Source organism: Ascaphus truei, chromosome 16, assembly GCF_040206685.1.
Source record: "Ascaphus truei isolate aAscTru1 chromosome 16, aAscTru1.hap1, whole genome shotgun sequence".
In the NCBI taxonomy this organism is placed as follows: domain Eukaryota; kingdom Metazoa; phylum Chordata; class Amphibia; order Anura; family Ascaphidae; genus Ascaphus; species Ascaphus truei.
The window spans coordinates 16,883,761-16,910,208 of NC_134498.1; the positions used below are offsets into that span (position 1 = coordinate 16,883,761).

A 26,448-nucleotide genomic window follows, 5' to 3' on the forward strand; every position below is an offset into this window, starting at 1 on the left:
TCCATCGCATCAATGACATCAGTAATGGTGCGTCATTCTAAACCCGACACGTATGTCGTTCCAGGCGGAACTTGTTCGGGGGTAGGCGGGTCCCTGCTTGTGAAGTCTTTCTGTAAACAGTGGTTGTCATGATGACCCGTGTTTATTTAATTGGTATACACTGTTCACTGTGACATCATCTCAGCAGGGAATAGCCTTGTTAAAATAATAATCCAACAAAGACCCAGTCCAAGACCCAGCTGTGCACAGCCCTGAGGAAGGTTTCATTTGTGGAACCGAAATGTTGGTTCTTTGAGTGTCTACTCTTTCAAAATAATCATTGAGATCTAGTCCTTGTGTGCTGTCTCTTCTTGCTGGACTACAATCTGGTAAATTGCATCTATTATTTTTCTATGGGATAAGCATCTGGATTTTATGGAACACAAGTGTGTGCCAGCTGCTATGTGAACTTATATATATACAGTATATTAATGATGAAGCAAGCACCGGAACCTTTTCACATGATTTATATTGAGGTTTTAGTAGTAGACACAGAAATGGAAACAGCGTAATATTGCTTATTATGAATGTACTAATTGTGCATAGTGCATAGTAATAGTGCATAGATGCCTATTAATGTACCATACGTGTCAGGAGACTGAAATTGATTTACTCCAATAATTTTCCGTTCCTATTTGAATATGATGAGAGGGTGTAAGGTATGAAATCGGTCTCACTTAGTTTGATTGTTAACATACACATTCTTTTCCAGTTAAAGGTGCTTTATTACAGCAATGAAACACTGACACCTGAGGGAACATGCTGATACATATAATCTGGTCATATTAGGGCTGCTTTTCATGAGTTTTGTTTTCATGTAACAGGTTGTGTGTGGAGGTTTCTTTATGACTGTGGAAGACATTTATAATACGCTCATTTACAGCTATTAGCCACAAAGTCAATTACTAGCTGCAGATCGGAGCTAAAGCCAGCAGAAGCCTCTGCTCTGTTGCATATTTCAAATGAAGCCCCTTCTTTGATGAGTTGTACGTCATGTAGCCGAGATGCAATTATCATTGCTTTTTATTGTGCTGCCTTTCAGCAGTTTTACAGAACATAAATGTATGTAGGTATATCTTTATCTAGCGCCATTAATGTACATAGCGCTTCACAGCAGTAATACACGTGACATAATATAAATAACACATAATAAATAACAAATAATACAAATAACATAGTGGGAATAAGCGCTTCAGACATAAAAGTAACACTTAGGAAAAGGAGTCCCTGCTCCGAAGAGCTTACAATCTAACTAGTAGGTAGGAAGAACGTACAGAGACAGTAGTAGTGTGTTCTGGTAAGTGCGTCTGTAAAGGTTCAAGCTATATCTATGAGGTCTAACGTATCAGCCACGGAGCTACTCATATGCTTTGTTAAGCAGGTGTGTTTTAAGGTGGATAGAGAGGGTGCTAGTCGGATATTGAGGGGAAGGGGATTCCAGAGGTGTGGGGCAGTCAGTGAGAAAGGTTAAGGCGGGAGAGGGCTTTAGGTACGAAAGGGATAGATAGAAGACATCCTTGAGCAGAATGCAAGAGTCGGGACGTGCATAATGAGAAATTAGGGCTGAGATGTAAGGAGCGGCAGATGAGTGTAAAGCTTTAAAAGTGAGGAGAATTTTGTGTGTAATACGATAAATAACAAATCTGTGCACAGCTAAAAGTGTTTGGTGATATACTATATATATATATATATTGTGACAGAAACCAGGGGATGGTAATAAATTCCGTATATAGGGCTCCCAGGATACTAGACAGTTTCTATCCTGTTTGGCCTGGGAGTGCAGCCTTATAATACATACACTCCATCCCACAGTTTGGCAAGCGCTGGAACTGAGGGATGAGAGATCCAGACCAGAGTTTGTCTGCTGCCTGATTTCTGTCACCTGTCATGCTAATTAGGAATCAGGTATGAAAGACTGATTTCCTGTTTGCTCTGGTCTCCCCACAAGAGCCAGGAGGCTGGAAGGCTGCTGAACTACAGAGGGGAGAAGCCTCTTCCCCAAACAGGTTCAATCTTTCTGTTCATTTGTGTAAGACTGCAAAAGTACCGTGTTTTGATGTTGGAAGTGGAAAAGCCACTTCCAACCCTGAGTCAGGGATATCTAAGTTAAGTTATCGCTCAGGTGAGCAGCTTTTGTTTTGATCTGTTTTCTGTTGTATGCACTGTGGCAGTCTCAGTGCCTGGGACTGAATAAACCAGGCATAGCCTGTTTAAAGGAACAGTACGTGACGCCTCATATTTTAACCTACCCTAAAAGACCGTGTTCTAAACAGTCCCGGACAAACGACGGAGCCCCGGAGTAAGCCGTTTGTCACATATGGTGGAGAATGCGGGCAGAGCACTAGGGGGTCTGCGGGTTGAAGAACTTTGAAAAAAAAAAAAAAAAAAGTTTTTTTCATCCTCTGCAAACAAGATGGAAGACGTGGTGGGTGCGCTGGTACGCAATGTCGCTGCCCAGAAAGACGCGAATGAAACCCAGCAACAGCTGTTAATAGCCCAGCAAGAAACTAATGCAAACCAGCAGCAGACGAATGCAGCCCAGCAACAGCTGCTAATAGCCCAGCAAGAGATTAATGCCAACCAGCAACAGGCGAATGCCAACCAGCAACAGGCGAATGCAAACCAGCAACAGACGAATGAAGCCCTGCAAAACGCGAATGCAAACCAGCAAGAGACAAACCGCTTGCTGAGAGAGGAGCAACAGCGGTTCGCTCAGGGCTTACAGCAGGAACTCGAGATCCTGAGGGGGACTATCAGTAACCTTCCACTGGCAGCGGCAGCCCCAGTTCCGAAAATGACCAGGGCAAGCCACTACCTTCAGAAGATGGGACCCTCGGATGATGTGGAAGCCTATCTTCTCACGTTTGAACGCACGGCACAGAGAGAGGGATGGCCAGAAGCTGAGTGGGCTGGTCTAATCGCACCCTTCCTAAGCGGCGAACCCCAGAAGGCTTACTTTGATCTAGAGCCAGCCGAAGCTAACGTCTATGCAAAATTGAAGTTCGAGATCCTCGCCCGCCTCGGCGTAACCACGGCTGTTCGCGCCCAAAGGTTTCACGCATGGTCCTTCACGATGGATAAAGCCACCCGAAGCCAGATGTATGACCTCATCCACCTCGCCCGGAAGTGGCTACAACCCGAGATCAACTCAGCCAGCCACATCGTGGAACGGTTGGTCATGGACCAGTTCTTGAGGAAACTTCCCTCTGCCTTACGCCGTTGGGTCAGTCGGAGTGACCCCCACAATGCGGATGAGCTTGTGGCCCTCGTAGAAAGGTACAATGCAGCAGAAGAGCACCCGCAACCCACAGTCGTGGAGCAAACCCACTACCCGAGGTTCCAGGACTCTTCCAGAGACGGTAAAAGGGTACCGGGGTTAAGGGGCGCTGAAGAGCGGCGACCACCTTCACGCAGCACCAGCAACAGTGGTTCGCACACTAAGGGCAATAGCCAACATGGGGAGCTGGGAAAAGGCTCTAAGTGGGACACAGACTATGTACCTAAATGTGTAAATTGTCATGAGAGGGGCCACACAGCAAAAATCTGCCCACTAAATGATGAGCCCATGCAATGCAACAGCGTGGAACCTTATTCGCTGTTGTCCCAATGTATGGGCCCTAGCCCAGAGGACCCCTTGAATAACCATCTGTGGGCATTTGTAAAGGTTAATGGTAAGAGGGTTCGGGCACTTCTTGACTCTGGGAGCATGGTCACACTAGTGTCCGAATACCTCTTGCCCATTAAGAAGAAACAGGGAAACAGTTCACAAAGAGTGGCAATTTGTTGTATACATGGGGATAATCATGAATATTCCACTATTGATGTTTTTTTTGAAACAGAGTTTGGTTCTTTAGATTTCAAGGTGGGTATTGTACCCAAACTGGCACATGATGTGTTAATAGGGACCGACTTTCCCCATTTTCTAAAAATGTGGTCCCCCGCTCAGAATAGCGCCCAGAGTTCAATAGCGGACCATAACGAAGTATTAGAAGAAACAAATCCTTTCCCTTTTTCAGAAATGGAGGTTGACGAGGGCCCAAATAAGAAGGGGGAAAAGGAGGAGTGCTGTAAAATTCCCTTCCCCATCACTACTTTGGTAGGGAATACCCCAAATCAAGATGTTGAGCAGACACTTACCACCCCAGAACCGGATAAGACCCTCGCTGACCTAGAGGTCAGTCCTGGGAGTTTTAAGAAGGCCCAGTGGGAGGACCCCACATTAGCGGTAGCAAGGGGAAATATACGGGACCAGAATAGTACTCCTGGCCAACCAGATAGGTCACTTGCTTACCCCTACTTCGAGGTAGAGAACGACCTAGTATATCGGGTTGATAAAAGGAAATCAGTTACAACTAAACAATTGTTGGTACCACGGACATTCCGTAACGTAGTATTACACCTCTCACATAGTCATCCATTGGGGGGACACCTAGGGGTGGAAAAGACAAAAGAAAAGGTTCTCCGAAGCTTCTATTGGCCTGGGGTTCTGGCAGAAATTACGAATTATTGTTCCTCATGCCCAGAATGTCAGATCACCGCCCCGTTCAAGGCGTACCGCAGCCCATTGGTACCCCTTCCCATAATAGAGGTACCATTTGACCGGATTGCTATGGATCTAGTAGGACCCCTAATAAAGTCTGCTAGGGGACATCAGCATATATTGGTAATATTAGATTATGCCACCCGATATCCGGAGGCAGTTCCCCTACGTAGCACCTCAGCTAAAAACATAGCAAAAGAGTTAGTAGTTCTGTTTTCCCGGGTCGGGATTCCTAAAGAGATTCTATCTGACCAGGGAACACCATTTATGTCCCAAGTAACGAAAGAGCTATGTAAACTCCTAAAAATCAAGCATCTCAGAACCTCAGTCTATCATCCACAAACAGATGGTTTAGTGGAAAGGTTCAATAAAACCTTAAAGAGCATGTTACGGCGGGCGGTTGATAAAGATGGGAAAAACTGGGATTGTTTGTTACCGTACCTGTTATTTGCCATTAGGGAAGTTCCCCAATCATCCACAGGCTTCTCCCCGTTTGAACTATTGTATGGCCGACACCCAAGGGGCTTACTGGATATAGCCAAAGAGACTTGGGAACACGAGGTTACCCCTTACAGAAGTGTAATAGAGCATGTTGCCCAGATGCAGGACCGCATTGCTGCAGTACTACCCATAGTGAGGGAACACATGGAGAAAGCTCAAGAAGCACAGAGGAATACATATAATAAGGGTGCTAGGGTCAGAATTTTTTCTCCAGGTGATAGGGTACTAGTTCTGGTTCCCACCGTGGAGAGTAAATTCCTTGCTAAATGGCATGGGCCATATGAGGTCTTGGAAAGAGTGGGAGAAGTAAATTATAAGGTAAGACAGCCAGGTAGGAGGAAACCTGAGCAAATTTACCATATAAACCTACTCAAGCCCTGGAAAGATAGAGAAGTCTTGTTAACCCTAGTACCCCCAGGTCCGTCAGAGAATCAAGAAACTGACCCAGAGGTTAGCATAGCTGAAACCCTGTCTGTTCATCAGAAACGAGAGGTTCAGAATTTAGTGAAAAGAAACAAAGAAATCTTCTCTATACGGCCAGGTAGAACTAGCGTAATTGAACATGACCTAGTCTCTGAACCGGGGGTCCGAGTTAACCTTAAACCGTACCGAATCCCAGAGGCCAAAAGAAAGGCTATAAGTTTAGAGGTTAAAAAAATGCTAAAACTAGGTGTAATTGAGGAATCCCAAAGTGGGTGGAACAGCCCTATAGTCTTAGTCCCAAAGCCAGATGGTACAACAAGGTTTTGTAATGACTACCGGAAACTAAACGCGGTGTCAAAATTTGATACTTATCCTATGCCCAGGGTAGATGAACTTGTAGAGAGACTGGGCAAAGCCCGATATCTCACAACCCTAGACCTAACAAAAGGGTACTGGCAGGTTCCCCTCACAGAAAGGGCAAAAGAAAAGACAGCCTTCTCAACCCCAGACGGCCTCTTTCAGTATAAGGTGTTGCCTTTTGGCTTACATGGAGCTCCCGCCACATTCCAAAGAATGATGGATAAAATTTTAAAACCACATGCTCGGTATGCTGCCGCCTACCTGGATGATGTGGTAATCCATAGTGAAGATTGGCAATCCCACCTTCCAAAGGTCCAAGCTGTGCTTGACGCAGTCCGGTCTGCTGGACTAACTGCTAACCCCGCTAAATGCACTATTGGTCTGGAGGAGGCCAAGTATCTGGGATATTCTATTGGCAGAGGTTTACTCAAACCCCAAACACTCAAAGTGGAGGCGATACAAAATTGGCCAAGGCCAGTTACAAAAAAACAAGTAAGGACCTTTTTGGGGTTAATTGGGTACTATAGAAGGTTTATTCCCAATTTTGCAACTAAGGCAACCCCACTAACTGACCTCACAAAAGCAAGAGGACCGCTAATGGTAAAGTGGTCCCCCGAAACCGAACAGGCCTTTAGAAGCCTGAAAGAAGCTCTCTGTGCCCAACCAGTGTTGGTCACACCTGACTTCTCCAAAGAGTTCGTAGTCCAAACCGACGCATCTGAGGTAGGGCTGGGGGCGGTACTCTCCCAGGAGTCTCAAGGTGAGGAGCACCCCATCCTTTATTTAAGTAGGAAACTAAATCCCCAGGAGAAAAATTACTCCATAGTAGAGAAAGAGTGTCTCGCAATAAAGTGGGCTGTAGAGACGCTCAAATACTACCTGTTGGGGAGAAAATTCCGGTTGGTCACAGATCATGCACCCCTTACCTGGATGTGTCAAAACAGGGAAAAGAATGCTAGAGTGACCAGGTGGTTCCTAAGCCTACAACCCTTTAAATTTTCTGTGGAACACAGGTCAGGGCACAAACATGGCAATGCTGATGGGTTGTCAAGGATGCACTCCCTAATATCCATGGTCGCTCATCCCTCGAGGTCTGAGCTGGGGGGGAGGATATGTGACAGAAACCAGGGGATGGTAATAAATTCCGTATATAGGGCTCCCAGGATACTAGACAGTTTCTATCCTGTTTGGCCTGGGAGTGCAGCCTTATAATACATACACTCCATCCCACAGTTTGGCAAGCGCTGGAACTGAGGGATGAGAGATCCAGACCAGAGTTTGTCTGCTGCCTGATTTCTGTCACCTGTCATGCTAATTAGGAATCAGGTATGAAAGACTGATTTCCTGTTTGCTCTGGTCTCCCCACAAGAGCCAGGAGGCTGGAAGGCTGCTGAACTACAGAGGGGAGAAGCCTCTTCCCCAAACAGGTTCAATCTTTCTGTTCATTTGTGTAAGACTGCAAAAGTACCGTGTTTTGATGTTGGAAGTGGAAAAGCCACTTCCAACCCTGAGTCAGGGATATCTAAGTTAAGTTATCGCTCAGGTGAGCAGCTTTTGTTTTGATCTGTTTTCTGTTGTATGCACTGTGGCAGTCTCAGTGCCTGGGACTGAATAAACCAGGCATAGCCTGTTTAAAGGAACAGTACGTGACGCCTCATATTTTAACCTACCCTAAAAGACCGTGTTCTAAACAGTCCCGGACAAACGACGGAGCCCCGGAGTAATCCGTTTGTCACAATATATATATATATATATATATATATATATATATATATACACACACAGTTTATCTCGTGTGTATAAATATAGTTATATTGTATATGTGTGTATATATATATTATACGTGAATATTTATGTACTATGAGTGAATATTCTAATATATTTATATATCTCAGATATAATAAGACGTGAAAGAAAAATAGAAAGGTTTTCCAGGACACCCTGTAACAACATATTTCACTTATCTGTCACTACAACAGATAAACCATTTCTCAAAGAAATACAGACATTTTTACCTTGATCCTGACAACCGGAAGCTCTATCAAGCATGCCGCATTGTGAGCTCCTGTTATGTGGGGTTTCAGAAGAGCTTTCATACAAACTCCAGGTCGGTGATTTAGATGCCGACTCTCTGTATGGGTATATTACAGCCCTTTATTTTGTGATCTACTGTATGAGCAACATGAAACTGCTTCTGCATATTAGGCGTGTTGTGTAAGCTTTCTACCATAGGGCTTTAACCCTTTTCCTTCCGGAGGGCCCAGCAGCACATTGCAAAGTGGGGGAGGGGGGAGGGAGGGGGAATGTGGTAGCAGTTCCATAACATATTTTGAGTCTCATACAAATAAAGACAGTTGTACAGTTATATGCGAGTTATAGTTACATAGAGTACAACAGTTCTTTCATTGTTGACCCGGGAACTTTTATCTACTATATTCCCATCCTACAGGTTACTTGTGGAAATAAGGGTCCCATATTTTATAGAGTTTCTTGGTGCTGTGATTTAGGACTGTGTAAAGTTTTTCTGTTACCATAATTTCATTTCTTTTGTTAATGTCTTGCCATCTTGGAGAGGCAGATTTTTTTTATATATGTGTATATTATGTCATATCTTGTGGCTGCAAGTATATGTGTTATGTGCCTGCGTTGATGAGGACTGCCTCCTATTGGCAAGGCTGAGATCATTACCCTTGAATCCTGAGGTCATTCTCACCCCTTGGGTTTTGTCAATTAGGTCTTGCATATTTTTCAGGTATCTGCCAATCTCGGGGCATTGCGTGACATATGTGTGAGCCACGTCACTAATTCCACCACATCCCCTCCAGCAGCCATCCATGCAACCTGGATAGATTCTGCTCAGTTTTTTGGGCATACAGTAAGATGATTGGCTCAGGTGCCGGTGTTGTGGTTCCTGCTTGAAGGAGCTTTACCAAGTCCATCATCTGCTGCGTCTGTTGCCGCTGCATATCATCCATCCGTCTCTCCTGTTGCTCTACTTGTGTGGCCCATCACCACTCCTGCTCCTCACGGCGGTTCTCTAGTTTCCTCTGCTATCTCTCATCCATCTCCTGTCGTGGCTGCTCTTGTGCTGCCTTTTGGACCACCAGCCACTTCAGAAGGTCATCCATTCCTTCCGATCCAGTCTTAACTGTTTCCACTGTATGGGACTTGGTCTTGGCTCCAACATCCCCAGTGTCCTCAGTGGCCTCCCATCCCTTGTCATCCTCCATATTTACCTCAGAGTCTGGTCTTACCTGCTCCAGCAATCTCCTCCACCGTTGTCTGGTCAGGATACCTGAATGTCTTTGTGCTTTAGGGCGAGCTGCTGCCTTCCTCTGTGTCCTTTTCATCAGGGACCTTAGGCACTTTCCTTCTTCGGTTTTGTGTTTGGGACGGCATCAATTATCCCACCGCTGCCATCATATGTGATAGGTTGAGTCCCAGCCTTTTTATTTAAAGAAGCAGCAGCATCGGACCCTGGGAAGAATGAAAGAGGCTTTTGCTGTTCTCTGAACCTTCTTTTTATTAGGGATTCCACATTCAGGTGTACAGCAACAAGTTCCCCCAGCGTGATGTCTCCAGCCACAGAGTAGCCAGCAATATCTGCATTAGAAAGTTTGCATCCTTTCACTGAAGTTCCACAGACATCCTCATATAACATAACAGCAATAAGGAGTGCAGAAAGAGACAACCTCATATCACATAGCAGCAACAAGGAGTGCAGAAAGAGACAACCTCATATCACATAGCAGCAACAAGGAGTGCAGAAAGAGACATCCTCATATCACATAGCAGCAACAAGGAGTGTAGAAAGAGACAACCTCATATCACATAGCAGCAACAAGGAGTGCAGAAAGAGAACAACCTCATATCACATAGCAGCACCAAGTAGTGTAGAAAGAGACAACCTCATATCACATTGCAGCAATAAGGAGTGCAGAAGGGGACAACCTCATATCACATAGCAGCAACAAGGAGTGCAGAAAAGAACAACCTCATATCACATAGCAGCCACAAGGAGTGCAGAAAGAGAACAACCTCATATCACATAGCAGCCACAAGGAGTGCAGAAAGAGAACAACCTCATATCACATAGCAGCAACAAGGAGTGCAGAAAAGAACAACCTCATATCACATAGCAGCAACAAGGAGTGCAGAAAGAGACAACCTCATATCACATAGCAGCAACAAGGAGTGCAGAAGGGAACAACCTCATATCACATAGCAGCACCAAGGAGTGCAGAAGACCTAAGGAAAAGAAACCCCCTCCCTTTTATTACTGGTTAATTAGGACAAAACCAAATAAAGTAAACCACACAGGCGAGTTGTCTCCTACAACTTACACAATTAGCAAACATAATACACTTCACACAACATACAATTTTCTATAGCAAGCCCCAAAAAACAGTACCTTTTACAAACATCCCATGCATGTCTTCCTTCTGCAAAATAAATGACATTCAGTATCACTTACTTTAATTCCCCCTCCCCCCCATACCATGTATAATCTACCCTGAATGGTATGCAGGAAGGAAACACCCTTTTTCTCTTTAACAGAGACTGCCCATGGCTGTGTAACATCAAACTGTGTTTAACATTAACCATATCTGCATTATACTGACTGACCTCAGGACACCACATTAAAGGTTAGGAAAGTCTCAGGTAAAGGAAACAAAAAAGATCATTGGGCCCAACAAAAAGCAAAACAGAAAAAGAAAGGTGGTGCACTTGATGCCAGAAAGCAAACATGCATTTAACTTATACAATAGTACAAGCAGCCCTGTCACAATACCAACCAAAAATGATTTTATATATATATATATATATATATATATATATATTCTCTTTTATTACTATGCATATGGATTTCTTTGAAGCATTATCCCTTATGTCAGCCCAATCGTCTTCCAAAATGGGCATCTGCAATTTTTTTACCCAATTTGTCATGCATCTATGTGCTTGGTTTGACCAATTGGTACTACAGTAGTTCTCGGTATATAGTCGATATTAGGCCTTTTTTGGTACAGTAGCTTCTCAGTCTGCACATATTTTTAAATGGGGTGCACCTGAGAAATTCTCCTGAAGGGGAAAGGTGGAAGGCGAAATGCTTAAATTGTAAGTTACAAATGGGACCAGTCAGAAAGATTTTTCTGTCCAGAAAGGGGATTAAGTCTGGGATGTTCCCCTTTTTTAGTGTATCTCCAATATCTCTTTTTCCTGCCTCCCCTCCACCATCCCCAACCCCACCCCCAAGTCTTTATGTTTCCAGAGTAGTGCTGGAAGAGTTAGAGGTTTTGGTTGATGCGATTCAAAATCAACCCACCTATGTAGGTGTTGTTCCGAGTGCCAGAGGGTACATTGTTTTGGATGTGTACAGTACCGACACACTTTATTCGAGTGTGGCCGGTACCGCAAGCCGGGAGATTTCCCGGCTTGCTAGTGGCCGCCCCTCGGCCGCGCGGTCACGCGTCTTCGGGAGCGTGCGCCCCCTGCACGCGCGTCCAGGGGCTCCCCGAGGGAGCCCTGGTGTCCCGCGATCGCGGGACAGCGGCAGGGGGTTCCGGGGGACCCGGCGGACCCGGCAGCGGTAGGGAGAGCGCCCCGATCGGAGGGCGCTCTTCCGCTGCTTCGGCGCGTGCCCGTCACTCTCGGGCGCGCGCCAGGCTACTGCTGCGGCCAAGAACGGGCAAATGCTCGAATAAACTTGGCCGCAGCAGTAGCTAAGAAATATTTTCTGAGATCTGGCACTGCGAGACAACCACCCGTTTTTGGTGAGAGGAGCACCAATCTCGATATCCTCTGAATTTCTGCCATATAAATTGAAAGATTTTGGAGATCCTTCTAAACTGCACATGGTACATACCCCTAATTGCAGAGTCTGAAAACAGTATGGAATTCATGGAAGAAGATTAACTTTTATTAAGGTAATGCATCCCAACCAGGATATATGAAAAATGATTCCATGATAAAAGGTACTTTTTTATTTCCGAGATTATATTAGGGTAATTATGCTTGTATTGAGAGTGATATGATGGTGTGATGTTGATTACTAAATATTTGATGTGTATATCTTTCCATTTGTAATTAAAATACAATTGTAATCATCTGGTTTCATGCTTTGGAATGGATAAATTCAGAGCCTCTGATTTGTTGATATTTATTCTGAGTGTGTAAAATTTAGATTAAGAAGAGACATCAATGGTTTTGAGAGTGTCAATATGACATCATCCGCAAAGTGAAATTGTATATGTTGTGCTTCCAATCTTTATCCCACTTGTAAGGGATGTGTGCAGAGGTACACGATGGAGACCATTTGTAAGGTGAAATTAAAATAAGACTTTATTGCCTGTTCCTTTAAACCATACAGCAACAAAAATATATACAAAACAATAAACGCCTATCCCTGTGTAAGGGCTAACTTACTTCTCCAGTCCCTCTCTGCAAGGCTGGAGAGAAAAGCCCCTTTCCCACTTATCACCCCAAAGTCTCAGCAGTACCTTAACGCAGGTGGCCCTTCAGGTCAGTGGTATCTGTAAAACTGTATGCCTCCAATGCCCAGTTTAGAAATTGCCAGCTTATCCGATCAAATGCTTTTTTTGGCATCTAATCTCAGAAGCATTGCTTTCCTTTTATGTCTGTGGATTTGTTCAATTATATTTATGACTTTCCTTGTATTATCAGATTAATACAGTTAATACACACAGCTATCTAGCTGACCCATTAATCTCCCTGCAGGGCCCCAAAAATTAGTCATATCTCCCTTTAATACATCCCAAATATAACCTTAAATTGCATCCACTACCACCAAGGATAAAAAAAAAAAGTCTTATAACTAGGTGTCCTTGGTCCCCTGGTTACTAATAAAAAAATATGTAATTAACACACCAAAAAAACTATTGTAGCAACATGTATCCGAAAATGCAGTTACCTACAGTCTCCAATAAACGTGCAAAGTTTAATTAGAACCTAAGACAATATTTATTACCTTTTAGATGTAATATATTAGAATAGTACAGTGTGCAGTTACAGAAAAGAATGTTACAACAAAACATACAGTACAATGTATGCAGACAGTTTCACAAAATAATGGGATAAAGAAAACGGAAATCCCTAACATCCATCACCACATATAGGGTTTCTGGAAGATTCTTGAGTTGGAAGTATGAGAATTCACGTGTCTTGTTGGCATAACACGTTCCCTTTGTTGAATTCTAAATTCATATCCCAAATGTATGTTTTTTTTCCCTAAAACCCCTTGCATTGAGAACAGAATAAGCCCACCTTCTGTGCATGTCTTTGGAGCCACTCCCCCTATTACTCTCTAATTAAATTTCTATTGCTTGGGGAGAGAAAAGGGGTTTTTCTTTTCATTAAAACAATGCTTCAGAGCATGATACGTCAAATAACTCTATCCCCGTACTTCCTAGAATATTGTGCCCCAACGTCATCGCGTTCGGGTGAGTTTACCACAGACATAGAGATATAGTTTTGATGGAATTAATGAGAAATGCGAGAGACAAATGGATATCTGACCTTTGCACCGTCCAGTGGTGGATTGTTTAGCATCATTTCATTTGTCAAATTGCAAAAATGTATTTGTTGTTCTTGTGAATCATATCAGATCCATGATATTTTATATTTAGTAAACTTACACAGACATCCGGAATGTCTTCCTGGCCACACCCTCTTGCATTCCCCAGAACATGCGAGGAGTCTCTTTTAAGTTACATAGAAAAGGCTTTGCATATTTCCTCTTTCAAACAGTTGTGCATCAAGGGTTTTATTCACCCCACAATCCCGGAGCAGGTCGAGCTTAGATAACCCCACTTATACAAGCACAGAAAATGAGGCTGGGTTCATTGGCTTGACCTGCCATTAAACAATAGCATGTATTTTTAAGATATAACTTGTAACTAAAACGAACCTCTGTTGTGCCAGATTCTTCAAATACTGAATTATTTAATGGTCTTTTCATGACATCATGCTTCCCCAAAAGTTAGAAAAAAATCAAATAAACAACATTGAGATTCTTTCATAAGGACGGAAAAATGTTTAAATACTGGAGATGTGCCGTGCATATTGTATTTGTTTGGAACTATAAAATGACATCATGGAAAAGTTAAAGTAACATTTTACATAAAGATGAATTTACTGTGTTTATTTCAATAAACTCATAAGATTTGATGCATTGCTGCGTAATGTTAATATATTCATGTTTGTCTAAAATTATACGAAATAACTTACCACCCACTGCTGGAATTCTGTTTTAAAACTCAATAAAAGTTATGATTTTTAGACATACTGTCAGTGGGACACAGAATAAAATTGCCTTTTTAAGACATATTTCTAATTTGGTTGAAAAAAAAAACTAAAAGATTAATTTGACATTCGCTTAGAAAGTTACAACTGAGAATTTTAGCCATTTTATAAGGGAATGGCAGACATAAATTAGTTAAAGTATATTTTATATGTAAATGATGTCTGCCTTTATTATCGTAACTATGTCCTAACAGATGTAGTGAAAACCCTAACAAGCTTTCACATGCTACAGTATCACAGTTGATTTGCTTCATTCAGCTGCAAGACTAGTTTCCGTGCAGAAATGCACATTTTTGCGTGAAAATTCACCTTCTTGTAATTATTAAACAGTTCTCACATGTCAAACATGTGTGCAAAAAAATGAATATAAGGTTTCAATTTGCTCCTGGCAGTGAAAAATCCTGTGACACGCAAACAATGAAATCTTGCAATCACTCTGTCTTTCTCTCTTCCCTCCATACATCCTCATTCTCACACGCCTTGAGAAAGACATACTAGTATTGCGTCAAATAGCATACTGTAGCATGTATTCGATGCAAAAGTACATGCAAACGAGATCTTTTTGTAGCAATCTTTCTGCATAGCTGATTTTTTAAATGAAAATTGCCAAAATGCATAAGTTTTACTGCATCAAATTGTATTCTAGTTTTTGACAGTTTTCATGACGAAATGCACAGTTTAATGAAAAGGCCCTTTAGTAAAATGCTGATGTAATAACTGTTGACTAAAGGTTAATATATATATATATATATATATATATATATATATATATATATATATATATTAACCTTTAGTCAACAGTTATTACATCAGCATTTTACTAAAGGGCCTTTTCATTAAACTGTGCATTTCGTCATGAAAACTGTCAAAAACTAGAATACAATTTGATGCAGTAAAACTTATGCATTTTGGCAATTTTCATTTAAAAAATCATATATACACACACACAAACGATATCCGCAGCATTCCAAAAATTGAATATACAAAAAATATCTCACATATACTTATTTAAAGCAGCACAATCTGCGCACACAAAAAGATGTGCAGCAAGATTTTGGGATTACTGCCTTTTATCAAGCTACATACTATATATACCATGCATATATTCACACGGCATGTGCCCTAGGTCATCTCACAACCATTTTATACACGTCCTGGCAATATTTAAAAAAAAAAAATTATAATTATAATAGGCACATCTTACATATCATATATATATATATATATATATGATATGTAAGATGTGCCTATTATAATTATAATTTTTTTTTTTTAAATATTGCCAGGACGTGTATAAAATGGTTGTGAGATGACCTAGGGCACATGCCGTGTGAATATATGCATGGTATATATAGTATGTAGCTTGATAAAAGGCAGTAATCCCAAAATCTTGCTGCACATCTTTTTGTGTGCGCAGATTGTGCTGCTTTAAATAAGTATATGTGAGATATTTTTTGTATATTCAATTTTTGGAATGCTGCGGATATCGTTTGTGTGTGTGTATATATATTTTTTTTTTTAAGTTATGGTGGGTGAAAAAGGCGACAAAAAACCTCCACCAATAAAGAATATCACTTGTGAGCACATTCACATGTCTTAGGCAAGTCTGCAACCCTGCCTTTCACCATTATCACCTAGCATACAGTGCTTCCACTGCAGCAAGGGATTCTAGGAAATGACATGCAAATGAGCACACAATGTGTCACCTTTTGCCTGAAATTCATTTTTACATGGAACCCTTTTAAGCAAATGCTCTGCTGTTTACACAGCTTTTAAGCATAGCATGAGATTAGATGTGATTGTGGGTCTCATAAGGGTGAGGTTGATTGTACTGGCTTTGAAATAATATTGTGTGTGTGTGTGTGTGTGTGTGTGTGTGTGTGTGTGTGTGTGTGTGTGTGTGTGTGTATAAGGAGAAATCCAAGCAATCTTGGTTAGAAGCAGGAGGTTCTCTTAGCTTAATCCCAGCTCCGGGGACCCCCTACTTCCCTACTTGGGGTGCCGGTATCTCGGTGGAGTTTTAATCCCCTGGTCACGCAGGTCAACGTGTAGCCGCACTGGGTGATGTCACTGTTCCTATTGACCCTCAGGCCGCAGGAGCTTTGAAAAGCGGCCATTACATAAGCCACCTAGCCGAGCCGAAGCAGCTACCGGCACCCCCTACTGAGGCCCGTATCTCCAGAACCCAGGAGTCCCCGGATATGAAATTAATGGGGTTCATCTCTGAAGACCCCCTGCTTCAATCCTATGTGAAAGAAATAAGGTATTTGCTTTGGGCGGTTCACAGCTCACTGTGGGGGTACAATCAAATGTGTCCAAACGCAATTAGAAAAAAGGCTGTTTATTCAGTGCATGTAGAAACCATTCTGCCACAGAGTAGCTCTGACGCGTTTCGTCCAACAAATAGGACTTTGTCAAACACATTTGGACACATTTGATTGTACCCCCACGGTGAGCTGTGAACCGCCCAAAGCAAATACCTTCCTGCTTACCTGATTATCCGGCTGGAGCACGCTCTAAACCTGATTGATTTCCCACCTACAGTGTTTGAGGATTGAACTCGATGAGTCAAGTTTGTGAGAACTCACTCCTTGCAGCGTTGCGTGGCTGTGCATGGGACGCCGGGATGCGTGAGGGTAGTGGCGGAGATTAGCTGTGGTTTGCCAGTCGCATGGTTCTGTGCAGGAACACGGCTCCACGGTGTGCTTGTCTCCTTACCATACTGTGGCCCCGTCCTGATGCTGAGTCCCGGGTGCACGGTCCTACTCCCCGGTTTATGTCTCTAGGATTTAGGAAACTGATCAGCAGCGCTCATTTCATTTCATTATCTTTATTGTGGATATTGTAGAATCTGTTTGCACACATTTTGGAGCATCGGTCTTTGGAGTTTATTCTCTGCTTGCCCTATGTAAAAGAAATGAAATAAAAATAAAGGCCTCTAGGATTGCCGCTTTAAACGGTCAACGTTTTGATGTTTTGCTTCAACCTTGAACCTTTTTCCAGGTTAAACTGAAATATTAAACCTTTAATAAGAACTTTATACTTTTTTTTATTTTTATAAGTCCTATGAATACCTGATTTTTTCCCCCTATATGACTTTTTCTTAAGCCCCCCAGGCAACATAACCCTTGAATTGGTTTTGCCGCAGTTCTCCTTGTTTGTGTGTTTGTGTGTGTGTGTTTACATACACGTGGTTGTGTTTACAATTACAAATACAGTAGTCATTCGCACAGTATATTACATATTGAATGCATACTGTACATGTTAATTATATCAATGAAGTACAAACACACAGTATATGGAAAAAGAAATACACAGTGCTGCATGGATTGCTTCTTTAAAGGAGCTTTACACCCCATCTAACCCCCATTTTTCTCACCAGATTGCAACCAGGGGGCCCCCCCAGAGCTAAACCACTTTAGTTTCAGCTTCAGGGTCACCCCGATTCCCACAATACTTACTGGTCTTTAAAGGGGGTATAAAATGCCGTCCAGTAGGAAGTCACCAATAATTATGTTGTGGGCGGCATCCCCTTGACTCACCATTACCCAGCCATTTTGTTTCCCCTGCAGGGAGATTTAAACCCAGTAACTTCACCGGTAAGTATCTCTGGAATCAGGCATAGCCACCTGTGCTGAAGCATGGATATCCTTGAAAACTGACCTGTCAGTGGCCCTTGAGGAGTGAGACTACAATACCCTGTCAACATTTCAAAGAGAATGAAACAGTACTAAATGTGACAATAATACAGTTTGCTCTTTCTCGCCACATAATGGCCGCACTGGTGCTGTAATCTGTGGAACGCTTGCTGCGGTATTGGGTTCACTCATTTCCACTGTTCATTGTCAAGGACTCTAAACACCAACTACTGCTTTAAAACTGATTTCACATCCAGCATCATTGCAAGTCCCTTTGCTAGAAATTGGCGCTCTGAGCACATTTAAGTGCATTTCATTGTCCCTTTCACTATTACCCCAAATAGGTCTCAGCCCCCCCAAAAGAAATTATTGACAGCAAGAGCGTAACAGCCACAATTATGTACCAGTTACTAAATGTCAGGGGTATGCTGTTTTACTAAGGGATGAGGAAAAATCAATCGCACGTGCACTCCCACCCAACCACTGAAAGCGACACGCTGGAGAGGTTTTCATAGCGTGATTCATTATCTGTGTCTGCGTTATGGGAAAATCTTGATGGGCAAATGTGAAATTTCTCTACTGCTGTTATTGACTAAGTGCATATCTACCAGTCATGCAAAGTGAATGATATTTAATTAAAACTTTCTTTTTTCTTTCATACGCTGACAACCTCTGCAAAGAGCACTTCTTAGGCTGACATTGGCACAATAATATTGTACAGCCTTTAGATTTCCATTAGTGGATCTCTCTGCAGTATCTATAAAAGGACTGGGCTTATTTTTAAAAGCCCTTGCGACAGTGTTTTGTAAACAGAAGAGATGATGTTTAACCCAGTGCTGCCTGGTCATTTCTACACTCGCAGTATTAGGGTCAATAAAACCTTGACCCTTATGAGGCCCTAAAGACGTGCATGGCCTGACTTGGAGCACCAGGGGTTTGGAGGATGTACCAGGTACATCGTGGGCATTTGCTTGTGTTTGCCGGAGGTCATTTGGCGTTCTTGTGTTGCCCGACCTCAGCACTATAAAGGTTTATATACATTGGAAAATGCGCAGTATACATTGGGAAATGCTAGCAGATTCACACACAGCCCACTTCAACATTCACTCATTGAACACAATATACCACCTTCAATACACACAGAAATATTTCTCACAAATACACGCATACAGTATAATATCTCAAACACAAACAGGTAACACATGCACATAATAACAATCTCACAAAGTGAGCCTCTCAAACCCATACAAGAATATATACAAACACATAGTTACAGTAACACACCCACACACACAAACACACACACACACACATACCTAAAATACACATATACAGTATAAACACCTGAAATACACCAACCCACACATACTGTACCTAAATTGCACGCATATATAAACACCTGAAATACACACACACACACACACACACACAAATACCTAAACTACACACATATATATATATATATATATATATATATATATATATATATATACACATTAAACACACACACACCTAAAATGCACACATATACTGTATAAACACACACACACACACACACTGTGATCCCCATAAAACACACATGTATAGGTATAGCCAAGTAAGAACAGGTACTAAAGCCATTCACAGAGCCTATACAGAACCATTTTACACACACACACACACACACACACACACACACACACACACACACACACACACACACACACACACACACACACACACACACACACACACACACACACACACACACACACACACACACACACACACACACACACCACAAACCTTTCAGGGAAGATGGAAAAGTGCACAGGAAAAGTTTGTTTTGATGCATTGCAGCATTCTCTGCTTGCAGCTGCTTCAGATGTATCCAGCTTTTTGCCTTTCTTACATTTGCTGTACCGATAGCGTAGGTTAAGCCACAGAGGTGTACCCCACTCAGACATTATAACGTTATTTGGTAAATCTCCTTTTGGTCTCAGTTGGAAACAACAATTATTGCCCCAGGCTTTTAATCTGATCTACTTTACATGTTTTATCACTAATCAAGAAACGCTTTACATTTTCTATACCAATCGAATATATTATCTATATTTCACTGTCTATGACATCAGCTCATAAGCTCTTGATATTTCAAGGTTAAAAGCCTGTTAAAGTCATCTCTACCATTCATCCTTCTGGTGTACTGTAGATAAAATGTATCAAGTGGGTGTGCATTGTATGAGGCAAACTGCACTAACCGTACATGTTCCATAAGATTCAGTATGTATAATGTAAATAGTTCTGCAATGTCCTCAGATATGTATTCAAGTTTGGTACTGTTTGTGCTAGTCTGTTCAGACAAAGTTATCTGCTGCCTCTTTATATGACAGTCATACAAATCAGAAACCGTGGTGGTGAAGGAGTGATTCTTTTTGTTTTACTGGTGGGTGGCCTTGGTCACTCACCGAGCCATTGAACTGAATAGCTGTAATGAGCGATAATGACCCTAGAGATGCATGCAACTGTCATGTACATAAACTATTTCCTGTTCTTATTACAATCATTGCTTCTAGTTTAAGTAATTAGCTCTTTGATTTCATTGAATTGCCTTGAATATATATTATATGAAAAATACATGCTAATAATATTAATTACCCCTTTTGAACAGAGACCATCCATAATTAATTTGAATCCTAATCACTTGCATGATTTGCCTATATAGGAGAGACGTGTGTGTGTGTGTGTGTGTCTGCAGAATAGTTTTTCCTTATTAAAATGGAGGCCTCTGACTGCTTCCAGCTGGAGAAGGTTGGAGCTTGTGAATAAGAGTCGGGATTTGCCAGTTTGGCACTTGTGGAGTTATTACAGTAACGTATATATGTTGCAGTCAAATTTTCTCATTGATTTGTTAGAACTAGAATCCGCACACACACCTAATTCTGGCAAAAACCCTGACAGTTTGCATCGCACTAAAACAAGGCTCAAAAATAGGGTGAAGATAAATGTAGAGAGCATAAAAAGTGTTAGATATAATTAACTAAAATGTGTTTACAGATGTAGGATATGTTATTTCCCTCATTAACATGAACTGACGCATTAAACAACACAGGCTTTATCTCCTTAACGGTTGTTTTCAGTTGTCGTATTGCTCAATAATATGCCAGCGTTAATGCAACATGGTAAATACAGTACGGCGGTAACGTCGGCTTCATCTGCACGGTGAAATTGAGGGTCAGTTTGATAGATTCATTCTCAGAAAGTAAGAATCATGGAAAATCTCTCATTTTGTGTCACTGTTGAGAGAATGGAGATACCTTTTTTCACTTAAAATGCAGCACTTATTCTGAATGTGAAGTACGTTTTCCTTCCCAAACAGAAATTAACTTACTAATGCTATTCTGACTGATCTTATTTTACGTCGAAATATTTCCTAGGAGGTTTATTTCACAGGATGTTGAATCTATTTATTTTGATTTAGGTGGAACCACAAGAACTGTCAGAGACTTGCATCTGGGTAAAGGCTAAAGAAGATACATTTGAACACCCTGATCTATTTTCAAGATTGACCCAGACTTTTGCCACACACATGAAAGGTAAGGAAATACGTTTTTATAAACAAGATAAACATGTTCTTTGTAGATTTATACAGCTATTTAATTGAACATATTTAGTGAACCAGTGGTTTCCAAACTTCTACATGTTGACCACTGGTTTAAATATTCATTATGGACCTCAAGAATAAATAGTTCTGTTCTATTTATGAAATAATATCAAGTAACTTACAGGACTACCTCTCCCAGCATCTCCTGCTACTACTGTATATAAGGGAAGAGATGAACGCAGAATTTCTACAAGTGACATACACAGAGCAGTATGGGCACCACTGTTAATCTATGTATCAGTGGTTCGGAATCACTGTAGTAAATCAGACCTTATTCTGGTATTAGCACAGCATTAATAGTCTGGCAAACAATCAGTTAACGTAAAGTTCGTAAAATGTGTCAAACTGACCATTCTGGAATGCAATTTTTAAAGAAAATTGAACTGGTCCATGGCTATCTGGTCTGTTATATGCCAATTCAAGCTCAGCAATGTTGCAAATGTGCACCCGTTTTGTTTAGTAAAATGTATGTCTAACTCGATACAAAGTTAACTAATTCTCTAAGGAGAGAACATTTCTCTATGGACATTTGGGTTTATGAATCAGTGACTCTGTTCTGAAGCTTTTGCGTCTAAGTAAATTAGCATTTTCTTTCCATGATTCAGACCATATGTGGTAGAACTGTGCATATTTTTGTGATATTGTGGGGTAAGACCCTGCCCACGCCACCTTTAAGGTGCTGGAGGAAACAAATGCAGAAAATGCCTCCCAAGCCCCCCCCCCCCCACTTGTTCCATAAATCCCAGATATTGTTGCAGATGTACAAGAAAATGGTGCAATGAAGATTAATACCTAGATGCAGTCTGTTGTAGATATATTGAAACACAATATGAGATAAAATACATTGCACTAATGTTTAGGGGATGATACAGTACATAGAGGGTAATTCTATATGCTCCAAAGCAGACGTTTGGGGTTTTTTTTTTTTGAGGAATCCCCCATTGTCTGAAAATAATCCAAACGGCCGTTTTGAAGCATATATCTTTACCCATATTAAATCCAGTGTTTAAATCACAAAGGTGCTGATTTTCTGCTCATACTGGACTGTATCTACTTTGGAGCTACTGTACTGTACAGTATGTGAATTGAATGAACAGTCTGAATTAGATGCCGAGTGGTTTGTGTGTTCCTGCTTTTTTACTCCTTGTTGAGTTCTATGTAGCATTTCAACTGGATATAAAAACCTAGGTACTCACTCATGAACAGATATACTGTAAATCTGCGTTTTTGTTATCAAAATGATGCCAGTGGCACTTAAATGTGGGAGGTTAAGTTCTATCATAAATCACAATTTCTCTTTGTCATTTGTTTCAAGAATTTTAACGCAGTCACATAGAAAAACAGCATAAAACAAGTGTGGCATCATAAATTATAAAGTTGGCAAATTCTCATTTTTGTTAATCCACTTGTTTCATGTGATTCTGAAATAATTTTAAAAAATACAGTTGGATGTATAACCATGGGAAACCCTTTTATTACCAACATGTAGTCTCCCTGCCTTGTGTGCAGAGAGAGGGACATCAAGACTGTGCGTTACTAATAGCTTCCAGCACAACATGTACTAGACTGGGGCTAATTAAAAGCAGGGTCCTTTTTAGCTGTATTTGTTATCAGGTAAAACTTGTAATTACATTTTTTTTTAAATACCTTAAAATATAATGGTTATAGAAAAAAGGAATATGTTAATGTATATGCTTCAGATGGGGTTTCAACAGTATTCAGAACAAAAGCCATATCAGAAAAGTTCAGTTTGCTACTGTAAAAAAAAAATGGCACCTTTTGTGTCAGTATCGGGTGCAATGAAGATGAATACATAGATGCAGATAACTAATGTTAAGGTGATGGTGCATAGAAGGCAATTCTAAAATTATCTGAATCAGATGTTTTTGTAATTTTTTTTAATGTACAGTACATGTGGTTTTCGTCCAAAAATATTTCAAACGCCAGCTAAGTCACTATCCATGGTGCTGATTTTCAGCTCACATCTACTTTTGAGCTACTGTATTGTGTGTGAATTGAATGACCAGTCTGAATTGTGAAAAGTGAGGCACAATAAGATACACTCATTATGTTTTAGGTGAAAGTCATATTAGGATGCATCAGTCTAAAAGTGTTCTTCAATAGTAGCTGTGGAAATATTTGTTATGGTTCTTTCAACAGTCCTCTTAAATTAATTTCCTCTGACGTTGAATTTGGATTATGGCTCTTATTCTATAAAATGTAATAGCGCTGCTCTGACGCGATCACACGAAAAGGACCATTGACTACAGTGTGACTTTCCAAACGATATACTTTATAAAATAATGGCCAATCTTAAAGAGAATCTTGTAAACATTTATAATGCTTTAGGGCTGAACCTATTGAGCCACGATTAGTTGCCATTACCTGCAGAATAATTGATGCATAGCATAGTCGTGCCTTGAATATATACTTTTAGGTATGGAGGGGGATTTCTCTTCCCTACTGAATCTTTCTTGTCCAATTTATGTTTACTTTACTCCCTTCTTTTTCTCTGTTAAATAGCTTGTATTCTTCATTCTGGAAAGCCAAATGGAATGCAGTCATCAATTGACCATGCAACACAGAACTGTGCAATAGAAAAACAATTTGGTAGCAGAGAGTACCATACAGTTGAAATAAGATTGATGTCAGTAGAATTTTAATAGTTTCTCTCTGTTCACATTTTGTTCTATTTGATAGTTTACTCCTTAGATATTTATATAGAAAGAATATATTTTTTTTAAAGGGGCAAAGACTTCTGAGTAAGTATGCTAATTTTAGTTTTACCCACATTATGTTATAAGCACGTAACATTCATTCAGCATGTTTATGAGTACAGCTTAAGTTAATTGAGTTAGTGGCACCTACAGCTTATGCTATTATAAGGTTGATCAAACACAGGAGAGTGGGTGCAGCAAAACTAAGACATTTTGAGACATCCATTAAATTGGCCACATTTTCATCACATACCAGTTACTATATACAGTATGCCACTGAATACCATACATTTTGAGTATTTGAGTTTAGATGGGATATTCTAAGTGTCCAGTGTATAACTGCAAATGTAACCATCTACACATGTTAATAAGGGCTATTAAAGGCTCTTGCCTAATTGAGGAAAGTATGCAACAGCAGTGCCTAATTGGAAGTAATCAGGGCTGTGTTAAACATTATTTAGAAAATCATAATTATTTGTAATCACAATGCTGGGTGAAGGCCTTCCCAATGATTTCCTGGTCTTCTGATTACAATCCTCTCCTTTATGTTACTCCAACAAATGGTTGGATTTCATTCCCCCCATCTTACTTTTGGTCATCATCTTAGTCTTAACATCTCTTAGAATCTAGTTGAGAACCATCTTTGTCCAATGATGGTCATTTCTTCTTGTGAGTTGTCCGGAACACTGCCCTTTTAATTACTTCACCCTTGTGATGATGTCACATACTTTTGTTTGGTTTTGAAGCCATTCATTCTTTTTCCTGTCTCTTTTGTTGTTACCCAGCATGCATCTCTCCATACTTATTTGAGTGGTCTGAGGCTTCTGAATCATCTTTGTAGTTAGGGTCCAAGTTTCACATCCATAAGTTTTCACAGGCAGAATAAACTTTCCTCTTGAGGCGCAGTGGAAGATTCCCTTGAAAGAGTGTCTTGTTTCTTCCAAATGTGCCCTGTCTCAGCTTCCTTCCCCTATTGATTTCATTTGAAAGGTTCCCATCCACTGTTGCTTGCCAGTCAAGGTAGACCAAGTCTTTGACTTCTTCAGAGTTGACACATTTGTTGAACATAAATATTATTGTGCGTGTATGTATGTGTACATATATATATATATATATATTTTATATATATATATATATATATATATATATATATATATATATATATTCATTTTATTGCACAGAAGGTGTTTTGAGTATTTTTACATAGCTTTTTTTTACACAATACATAAATGTGTCTATTTGTTCTATTTTAGTAATAGTTATTTAGTGACGTATAAGATTTCACATTAATTTGAAAGTATTTATATATTCTTAAAAAATTATATTTATACACACTTGTGTATATATGTATACTGTATATGTATATTCATATATACATATTCCAAAAAATGGGGGAAAGGCGGGGGGAGGGGTGGGAAAGAAAAACCTCGCATCTACTTATGCAAAATTCACGCCACCATAAGCCAAAGAAAATAAATTATTAACTTTTCATAAGTAAGGTTTGGCGGTGCTCACGGGTTGTGGGTAATATGAGTGAAAAAGAGAAAAAGTAACCCGTAAGGGAGCACTCAGGTATGCAATTGATGTATTTAGTTTATTTAATTTGACACAGTGCAAAAAGGGATAGATAAACAGTAAATGATTAAAAACACTTAAAAAATAGACATGGACCCCTGTCACGGGTGCTACCCTTAAATACAAGTGAACAACACTATGGAACGGTTAAAATCGTCAACCATAAGCATGAAAAGGATAGTGACTCAGAAAACACTAGGGTAAATCAAAATGTCACAGCAGGTTAATGGGTTCTCAGGCACCTATACAAAGCTAAGTTATACACACTATACACCAAAAAATGGACTAATCAAAATATTAATGACAGTCTCGAAGCGTCCCACATCTACATGAACATACAGTGTATATGGTTAATACCAGCAGAATAAGTATGTCACTTGTAGGAACAGGTGGTGAGATGAATAAATGACCCTAAATGTCTAGAGCAGTAGAGTGTGTTAATAGCATATAAAGGAAAATGCCTGATAAACGCCTATTGAATAACCTGGTGTTTGAAGTCAGTGTCCCTAATGAAAATAAAGAATAAATTGTCACAGTCCAAAAAAATTTTGTTGCACAGGTTCAGGGTAGCATAATTACGTGAGCCATGGGTCAGGGGTCCTGTCTAGCACCCCCACTCCGACGCGTTTCGTCCAGAGACTTTGACGTAATTATGCTACCCTGAACCTGTGCAACAAAATTTTTTTGGACTGT

General features: G+C 40.6%; 1 protein-coding gene across 6 annotated transcripts in view; it reads left to right on the forward strand.

The window, feature by feature from the left end:
* Positions 1 to 26,448, forward strand: part of DIAPH2 (diaphanous related formin 2) — a 1,317,111-nt gene that overhangs the window by 490,442 nt on the left and 800,221 nt on the right. For all 6 annotated transcript variants that reach the window (XM_075572809.1, XM_075572806.1, XM_075572807.1 and 3 more), the window contains one exon: positions 21,281 to 21,395. In XM_075572809.1, the coding sequence (XP_075428924.1) occupies positions 21,281 to 21,395 (115 nt within the window). The remainder of the gene's footprint in view (positions 1 to 21,280; positions 21,396 to 26,448) is intronic.